The sequence below is a fragment of the Aedes albopictus genome, chromosome 2, assembly GCF_035046485.1.
Source record: "Aedes albopictus strain Foshan chromosome 2, AalbF5, whole genome shotgun sequence".
NCBI classification, from domain to species: domain Eukaryota; kingdom Metazoa; phylum Arthropoda; class Insecta; order Diptera; family Culicidae; genus Aedes; species Aedes albopictus.
The window spans coordinates 131787384-131797202 of record NC_085137.1 but is presented as its reverse complement, the minus strand read 5'-3'; the positions used below and the strand labels follow the sequence as shown (position 1 = coordinate 131797202).

Sequence of the window (9819 nt, the reverse complement as noted above, 5' to 3'; positions counted from 1 at the left end):
ATTGGTTGGTGCATCTCTAGAGAAGTCTCTGGAGGAATTTCCGAAAGAAGATCGGGAGAAATTTCTGTAGGAATGCTTAGAGAAACTCCTGTAATGTTTCTCGTAGAAAGCCATCAGTGCATTATTGGAGGAATTCCGGAAACAATTTGGAATTTCTGCACAAATTTTTATACGAATTCCTGGAGAACTTCCTGAAGGAATTCCTAAGGTTAATCTTGTAGGGATCTCTGGTGAATTTTTTGTAGGAATCCTCGGAAAAAAAGCCTTAAAACGTTGGAAGAACAGTTCGAGGCATACCTGGAGAAGTCTTCAAATAAATCCGCGGAGAAATTCCTGGAAGAATCCGTTAAGAAATTCCTTATGTAACCTTATATGAGTTTCTGAACCCAGGATCAATTTCTGAAAGAATCCCAGAAGTATTTCCTTACGGAATTTCGAAAAGAATGTCTGATGGAATCTCAGGAGGATCTCCTGGAGGAATGCTACGAAAAAATCTTGAAGAAATCTTTGGCGAGATTCTCGAAATAATCCTCGAGATAAAGCCCTAATACGTTGGAAGAACCCCTCGAGACATCTCTGGAGGATTTCCTGTAAAAATCTCTGCAGAAACTCCTGGAGAAATCCATGGAAAAATCCCTCGAAACATCTACTGAGGAAATCCTAGAAAAATCTAGGGGCATCCTTGGAGGGATTGGTTGATGCATCTCTGCAGAAGTCCCTGGAAAAATTCATAAAAGAAGATCAGGAGGAATTTCTGTAGGAATGCTTAGAGAAATTCCTGCAATGTTTCTCGTAGAATTTCCTGAAGAATTTCAAGGAGAAATTCCTGAATGAATTTTTGGAGAAATTTTTGAATGAATTCCTAAAGTTAATCTTGAAGGGATCTCTGGAAAAATTTCTGTGAGAATCCTCTATAAAGGAATTTCTGAACCCATGATCAATTTCTGAAAGAATTCTAGAAGGATTTCCTTAAGGAAATTTCAAGAGGAATGTCTGATGGAATCTCAGGAGGGATTCCTGAAGAAATACCAGGAGGGGTTCCTGAAGGAATACCAGGAAAATATCCTGCATGGATACTAGGAAGAATTCATGAAGGGGCTCTGGAGAAATTTTCGAAAGAATCCTCGTAAAAAATCTCTTATACATTGCACAATGGTCCACGAACCAGATTTACGAGGAAAGATGCATGCAGCGCCTTCAAATGATTTTTTAGACAAATATAAGATAACGATCATCTTAGCGCACGAAACGACGCGTCTTTAAATGCTCTACAAGTGTTTCTTGTAACTGAAAAAGTTAACGCCAGAAAACCGGTTTTTCTTGAACCACCCTAAGCTTATTCAGAAAAATACCTCTAGATCGGTCAATTTTAAAGCTACATAAAAAGTGTCTTCGGCAAACTTGCTCAAAATTGATATTCCTTTGAAAATATATCCTTTGAAAATATAGACCACCCTAATTTTCATGTATATTGAAAAGAGGGCCTTATTATTAGGGACAACTTTGTAGAAGACCATATTTGTCTAAAAACTCATTTGAAGGCTTTGAATGCATCTTTCTTCGTAAATTTGGTTCGTGGACCACTGTGCATTGGAAGAATCTCCGTGGCATTCCTGGAGGATTTACTGAAAAAAAAGACCCTGCAGAATCCCTTGAATAATCTAGAAAACACTGAAATAAATGTAGGACCATTCCTGGAGGAATTGGTTGATGCATCCCAGAAGAAGTCCCTGAAAGAATTGTTGAATACCGGGAGGCATCACTGGAGGAATTTCTGTAGGAATGCTTGAAGAAATCCTCAATACATCATTGGAGGATTCCCTGAATCAATCCTTGTTGGAATCTCTGAAGGAATTCCAGGAACCTAGAAGATAAATTCTGGAAGTAATCGTTTGAAAATATTCTGTAGGAAGGTCTGAAGAAATCCCTGGAAGAGCGCATGAAGAAAATCCTGTAAAAACATCTGAGGTCATCCCTCGCTAGCTTCTTGGATGCATCCCTGGAGAAGTCCCTGAAATAATACCCGATAAGAAAACTTAAAGGCTGGAGGAACTTCTCTGGCAATGATCAAAGAAACTCCTACAGTGTTTCTCGCATAAAGTCCTGTATGCATCATTGGATGAATTTCGGAGAAAATCCTGAAGGAATACTGGAGGAACCCGGAGAATAAATTTCAGAAGTAATCATTGGAAAATTTTCTTTAGGAATCCGTGGAAGAATCCCTAAAGGGATCTCTGGAGAAATTTCCGAAAAGTTTCCTCGGAAAAAGTCCTAAAACAATCACTATCATGAAACCCCTCGAGACATCTCTGGAGGAATTCTTGAATGAGTCTCTGGAGAAATTCCAGGAGCAGTGAAAAGAATTGTCAGACAAAAGAGGCACAAAACAAGCAACAAAGAAGGTGCGACGATTACTCTTTATCCCTACTGGTAACAGATAATGACATGATCTCGAAATTTTTTGTTGCAGACAAAACGGAAGCTGAATTTGTTGCGTACTTTTCAACTCGTGAATAATCAATTATTGCTAACCCAAAGTCGAAACTGTTTGATGATAGAGCTTCACCATAATTTCAGTGTTTACTGACTCGAAGTTACCGTTTGAAAATCGCAATGCAAGGCTTTAAAATCTCTCAAATCGTGGTGTACGATGTTTATCCCATTATTTTCAAGTTGGGACAAACTTATGTCGCATGGGTTTGTTTGTCGCAACAAATACAGGTTGCGACATTGTCATTATTGTTGCGCGATGGTTGAATTTTGATTCACTGTCCAGGAGGAATCCATGGAGGCATCCCTGAAATGTTTAGGAATGTTTAGGACTTCATGGAGGAATTCCCGAAGGAACTTCTCTGGAGGAACTCTCGGATGAATACCAGGAGAAGTTCCTGAAAAATTCCTAAGGAATCTTGAAAGTAGTCCTTAACGACATCACTGAAGATATCTGTAAAGAAATACCCAGAGGCATTTGTGTTTCTCAGATAATGTGTTTCTCAGATAAAGTCCTCAAGGCATCATTGGAGAAACCAGACGAAATCCCTAGAAAAATTTTCTTATAAATAAGCCATGGGGAACAAAGTCTCGAGTATCTCAGCATTCAGGAACGCATCCCTAGAGGAATCCCTGAATGATTTTCCTAAGGAATCCCAGCCCATGGGCCGACGTTTGTTTAAATTAAATTTTATTGAACAATCTTGAATTTTGAGCTACTGAAATGCTGTTAGTTACCCAGGTAACAATTTGAAGCTGTACAAACGTGTTTACAACTATTTAAAGCAACTTTCATTTGATCAAAAGCTGGGCATGTGAATCCTTTATTCAGTTATGCATATCCTTGAAAACAAGAGCATTACCTGTTGCGCCTGAATAATCATGAACATAAATAGATCTGAGCCTGTATTGAGGCTAAAGAAGCGTTGTAGACACTACGAAAGCTTGCTTGGGTCAGCTGTTAAAAATAATTTGATTCAGAGTTGAACAACAGATGATCAATTCTGCATGTTTGTGTATGTTACACAAATGAAGAGTATTCCATTCAGCCATCTATATATTGCTTAGAAAGAGGCTGAACAAGTCATACTTTAGACCAATATTCAGCTGTCATTGTGTCCAGCTACTGGCACCATTAACCAGCCAATGTTCAGCTAATATTCTCACTGTTCAGCATTTATTGTCATCCTCATTCCTTACCGGAATTGTTTCCGTAATATCCGGATAATTGGTACATTAATTTGTTGGTCCTTGTATTGACGATTTTTCTTAACCTTGGCGTAATATCTCAACTGGGACAAAGCCTGCTCTTGAACCTAGTGTTGTAGGCACGAAGATGCTCTACGCCCAAGATAGTCTATTACAAACCATAAAACTTGAGTTGTCGAACTTGAAAGCTTGAATTTAGTTCTTATAGATCTATTCGCATAACAAACTCTAAAACAAATGAGGAAAAGATTTTCTTAAGAAACTACTATTGAAAAAAAACTACGCAAGCTCTTGCTGAGATTTCTAGAAAAATTCTAGGTTATTCGTCTCTAACTACGCTTTTGTAGCAATGCTTATCCAGTTATTTATTAACTAAATATAAAAAGAGGATATTAATGCCCTTCTTCTCTCTTTCACTTCTCTTATTCCAGCTCGATCCGAAGGAAACGCATGAGATCGGAGCGCTCGATGCGGCCAAATTTCTCAAAAAATCCGGACTAAGCGATGTGGTCCTCAGCCGCATATGGGACCTGTCGGATCCCAGCGGTCGGGGCTTCCTCACCAAGGAGGGCTTCTTCGTGGCACTCAAACTAATTGGGCTGGCCCAGGAGGGCTCCGAAATCAACATCAAAAACATCTACAACGAGCTGCCGAAACCGCCCAAAGTGGTACGTGTCTCGACTCGAATAACCCTTGTAAGTACGCCGAGTTCTAATCATTCTTCCCCCCAACAGGGCGACCTTCCAAAAGTTCCCGCTCAAGTCAAACTGGTACCCACGGAGAACACCGACTGGTCGATGAAGCCGGAGAAGCGACAACAGTACGAGCAGCTGTTCGAATCCCTCGGTCCGATGAATGGCCTTCTGCCCGGGGCGAAAGTACGCAACACCCTAATGAATTCCAAACTTCCGGTCGATACGCTCGGCCGGATCTGGGACCTGGCCGATCAGGATCGCGACGGCAGCCTCGACAAGCACGAATTTTGCGTCGCCATGCATTTGGTCTACGAAGCCCTAGATAAGCGTGCCATTCCAGCTACTCTGCCGCCACAGCTTCAGCGATCGGCTCAGAACACCACCACCGGCAGCAACGGCAGTTTCGATGCATTCGGAAGCGGCGGCGACGGAGGTTTCGTGGCCAACTTCCCGACAGATATCGCACCGCCACCGGTAGTTCCGCCTCTTCCAGCGGTCACTCGAGCCATTCCACCGCCGGTCGTTCCGCCGGCCCCACTCGTTCCACTCATTCCAACGGGCGGCGTAGATCCGATGGCGGCCGCCGGCAGCACCTGGGTAGTCGGCACGCTGGAACGGTGCCGGTACGAGGAGATTTTCAACAAAAGCGACATGGACCGGGACGGGTTGGTGTCCGGGCACGAAATCAAAGAGGTGTTTATCCAGTCCGGGTTGGCCCAGAACGTCCTGGCGCACATCTGGGCCCTGTGCGACACCAACCAGATCGGCAAGCTGCGCCTGGAGGAATTCTGCCTGGCGATGTGGCTCGTGGAACGCGCCAAGAAGGGAATCGATCCACCGCAGGTACTGGCCCCCAACATGGTTCCACCGAGTTTGCGGAAGAACTCGCTCATCGCGGCACCGGTAAGTGGGTGGGGGTGCTCCGTCATGCCACTAGAAAATTTCTTCCGGAAGTTCCTTAGAGAATTCCTTCCAGAGCTCCTGATGAGATTCCTATTGAGGTTCTTTTAAGCATTACTCGAGGGATTCTTCCTGGATTTTCTCAAGATATTCTAGGCGAAATTCCTCCTGGAATTCTTCTGACGATTCCTCCAAGGATTCTCATTCTTTCAGGTATTTATTCCCTCAGGAGATCCCTGCCGGCGATCATCAAGAGATATCTGCCGGAGATTCTCAACAGATTCTTGCTAAGATTCTTAGGGAATTCTTGCCGGAATTCCTCAGGGGATTGCTCCTGGAATTCTTCTAAGATTTTCTTTCTTTCGGAGATTCTTCCCAAGTTTAATATAGAGGTTCTTTCACGGATTTTTCTGACTCTCCCCCCAGGAATCCTCCGGATATGTCTCTGAGATCTCCTTAGGGGATTCCTGCAGAAATTCCTCATGAGGTTTGTTTTTTTTTTCTTTCTAAAGATTGCTTCAGGGATCCCTCCTCAGATTCCTACCGGAGATCATCAAGAGATTGCTGTCGAGATCCTTAGGAGATTCTAACCAAAAATTCTGAGAGACTTGCTCCTGGAATCTGTCAAAGGATTCCTCCCAAAATTCCCATTCTTACAGGGATTTCTCTCGGAATTCTTCAGGGGATATCTCTCAGTTCCTTCATATAGACATTCATCCCGGAATTGCTCAGGACTTCTGCCGGAGATTCCTGGTGGATGTTCTGATGCCTCTTAAGATTATCGTTCCATCAGAGATTCGTCAAGGAATTCCTCCAGGGAGTTTCCTGAGATTCTTCTCGCGAATCGTTCCAGTTACTGTAATCCTCAGGATATTTCTATGGGAGCTCCCATGGAGACTCCTGCCGGAATTCCTCAGAGACTCTTGTTTTTTTTTCAAAGAATTTCTCCCAAGATTTCCATTCTCTTAGGGATTGCTCTCGGAGTTTCTGCAGGAATTCCTTTCAGGTTCAATATAGAGAATCTTCCTGAGGTTCCTTCCGTAAATCTTCCCGGAATTCTTCAGAATATTCCTCCAGAAGTTCCTCATGGGATTCCTCCCTGGCCAAGTTCGCAGGGGTTGACGGTATTAAAGTGAAGGAGTTTCATTTTGATTATTGTAATGTAGTGTTCTTTAGTGAAACATATCACCTTTTTAACACTTTAATGCGCCTCCAACGGTTCATCACGAACCGGCTGCTGCAGATGGAGTATGGCTGATCATATGCATCAGACATGCTCGATAAACATGGAGGATCCGCCAGGGCTCATTAGAGTCTATTCCCAAGCAATAGTTCCAAGTCGGTTGGATTTAAGAAGGTTTTGATGATCGTTACAAATCCTAATAAAAGTTTTGTAGGATTTGTGATAGATTTTGGAACCTTTTACAGTCAGCTGACTTCAAAATGTTGTTTGGGCTCTATTTCCCACGTTTCTCGGTTGCTTTTGATTAGTAATTCATTAATGTCATAGTCGCTTTTTTGAATTTTTAGAATGTTAGTTGGTCATATTTTCTTTAAATAAAGCAATTAAAATCGACCGAAGAATTAATAGTGGGAAGGAGATTTGCAGCACTTAATTGTGCTGATAGATTCGAAGCTAACGTGCGAACACTTAAACGCATTGTTGACGTCAATGCGTTCGACGTGACATTTTGGACAAAAACTGACTGCTTCTTATTAACTGAACAACGTTACTTGTGTATGACTAGGTTGACATTTCTAGGTTACGCTTGAGAAAATGACATGGTTTATCTAGGTAGGACCGATAGGACAATTGAACGAATTTGAACATTTTTCATAGTATTTGTAGGAGGACGAATACATAATAGTTGACAAAATTTTATTGCAATCAACTGACCAACTTGATGTATTTTTGTTTATCTCTTAGATGGCATTTTGACACCAACAGAAAAATATCAGAAGTTCAGTTGCATGTTTCTGTGGGTTTTGGACCGATGACAATTTAAGGACACAAGAGATGAACACAGAGAAATAAAAAACTATTAACGAAATCAAGAAAACAATTTGACACAGGATCGACTATATTTTAACATACAGGGTTTGATTGATTCGATGAAAAAAAAACAAACATACGACAAATGACTTAACGAGAAGAAAAACATATTGAACCATACCACAAAATCGAACAAGACGACAAACACAAACCGTGTGACCATAATACTACATAGGCAAATCCTGACTGACTGACCAATTGAAAACTTTCCAACCTTCTACCGTAACTTTCTGAGTCAGTAGGCAACAGTGTCTTAATGGATATCATTTTCCGCGTACGGCTGGCAAACTGCTTCTGAAAGATTACGTACTCTTTTCTATCTTCGGGTCTAGTGTAGAGGTTTCAACTCTATTCAGAGTGCAGCTAGAAACCTAGCAAAAAAAAAAAAAAAAAAAAAAGAAGTTCCTCATGGGATTCCTATTGAGGTACTTCTAAGGATTGCTTCAGGGATTCCTCCCGGATTTTCTCAGTAGATTCCGGCCGGAGATCCTCAAGAGATTATTCTCGAGACCTTTAGGAGTTTCGAGAAGGAATTCTTCAGGGGCTTCCTCTTAAAATTCTTCAAAGGATTCCTCCCAAGATTCCCATTCTTATAAAGATTTCTCAGGGGGTTCATCTCAGGCTTATCTAGGGATTCGTCCTGACATTCAACTCGTGAATCGTCCCGGAAGTCCTCTGGATGTTTCTCAGGTAGTTCTTCAAAGGATTCTTCTTGGAATTTTCAGAAGATTACTGCCGGATTCTTCTCGGATTTCCTTAGGGGATTTCTCCTGGAATCCTACAGAGATTCCTCCTAAAATTCCAATTTCTCAAAGATTTACCAGGGATTCCTCAGTGGATTCTTCCCATGTTTAATATAGAAATTTCTTCACAAATTTTCCTGAAATTCTTCTCGTGAATCCTTCCGGAAATCCTCAGAATATTTCTCGGGAGCTTCTTCGGGAATTTCTCCCGTAATTCCTCTACGAATGCTATCCGGAATTCCTCTACGGAATCCATCCGGAATTGCTCTTGGGATTCCTTCGGAATTCCTTTAGATATTCCTCCACGAATTCCATTAGGGATGCCTGCCGGGGATTCTTGCCGAAATCCCACAGGAGCTTTCTCCTGGAATACTTTAGAGAATTCCTTCCTAGATTCCCATTCATTTCGAAATTCCTCAGGGCATTCCGCTCAGGTTTCATATATGGATTCCTTTAGGGATTCTTACGAAGATTCGTGCCAAGAAACGTTCCGAAACTCAGGATATTTATCCAGAAGTTTCTCAGGGTATTCTCCCAGAATTGCTCATGAGATTTCTTTTGAAGTACTTCTCAATATTCCTTCAAAAATTCCTTCTGAATTCTATCAGAAGATTTCTGCTGGAGATCCTCAAGAGATTCCTGCCGAGAACTTTAGAAGATTCTAACCGAAGTTTCTCAGGGGATTCCTCTCAGGCTTCATATAGGGTTTCTTCCTAAGATTCTTCCTGTGAATCATCCCGGAATTCCGCAGGATTCCTCAAGAACCTTCTCCGGTAGTTCTTCAGAGGTTTCCTCCTGGAACGTCTCAGGAGATTCCTGCCGGGTTCATGTCGGAATTCTTTAGGGAATTCCTCCAGGAATCCTCCAGAGATTCCTTCCAAGATTCTTATGCCTTCAAAGATTTATCCCTGATTCCTCAATGGATTCTTCCCAAGTTAAAAATAGAAATTCCTCTAGGTTTATTTTACTGAGTTTCTTCTCGCGAATCCTTCCGGAAATCCTCAGTATATTTCGCTGGAGCTTCCCTGGGAATTTCCTTCCGGAGTTCCTCAAGGTATTTCTGCTGGAGATCCTCAGGAGATTCTTACCGAAATTCCGCAGGAGCTTTCTCCGGGAATACTTTAGAGAATTGCTTCCTAGATTCCTATTCTGCCAGGGATTCCTCTCAGGTTTCATATATGGATTTCTCCAAGAATTCTTCCGGGGATTTCTCCCGGAATGCATTATGGGATTCCCCTGAAGTTCTTCTAAGTTTTTCTTCAAAGATTTCTTCCGGATTCTCTCAGGATATTCCTGCTGGAGATCCTCAATAGATTCCTGTCAAAATCCTTGTACGATTCTAGCCGAAATTCCTCGAGGCTCTTTCTCTTGGAATTATTCAGAGGATTCCACCTCAAATTCCTATTCTCAAGGGTTCATCTCGGAATTCCTGAGTGGATTGCTTTTAAACTTCTTAATCATCCCACGAATCCTCCCGGAATTCTTATTTCTCCGGATTTTCTCAGGAGATTCTAGTCTGAATCCCTTAGGGGATTTCTACTGCAACTCTTCTGATGATTCATCTTAAGATTCCTCTAAGGATTTCGTCCGGAACTCCACCAGGGTTTTCTCAGCGGATTCATCAAAGAATTACTCATAGGATACCTCTCTGAATTTCACTGGAGATTTGTCTGGCGATTACATCAGGAGTTCTTAACTGAATTCCTAACCGGATTACTCCCGGAATTCT

At 42.0% G+C, this 9819-nt stretch overlaps 2 protein-coding genes across 9 annotated transcripts in view; one reads left to right on the top strand and one right to left on the bottom strand.

Annotated features, from left to right (window-relative positions):
- The window catches only part of LOC109417689 (ankyrin-3), a 591898-nt gene that overhangs the window by 53614 nt on the left and 528465 nt on the right, over nucleotides 1-9819 (bottom strand). The window lies entirely within an intron of this gene.
- Nucleotides 4131-9819, top strand: part of LOC109417691 (epidermal growth factor receptor substrate 15-like 1) — a gene marked incomplete at its 5' end in the record, with an annotated part of 48788 nt that continues 43099 nt past the window's right edge. Inside the window, 2 exon segments of the mRNA XM_019691762.3 lie at nucleotides 4131-4367; nucleotides 4434-5297. Coding sequence (XP_019547307.3) covers nucleotides 4131-4367; nucleotides 4434-5297 — 1101 coding nt within the window.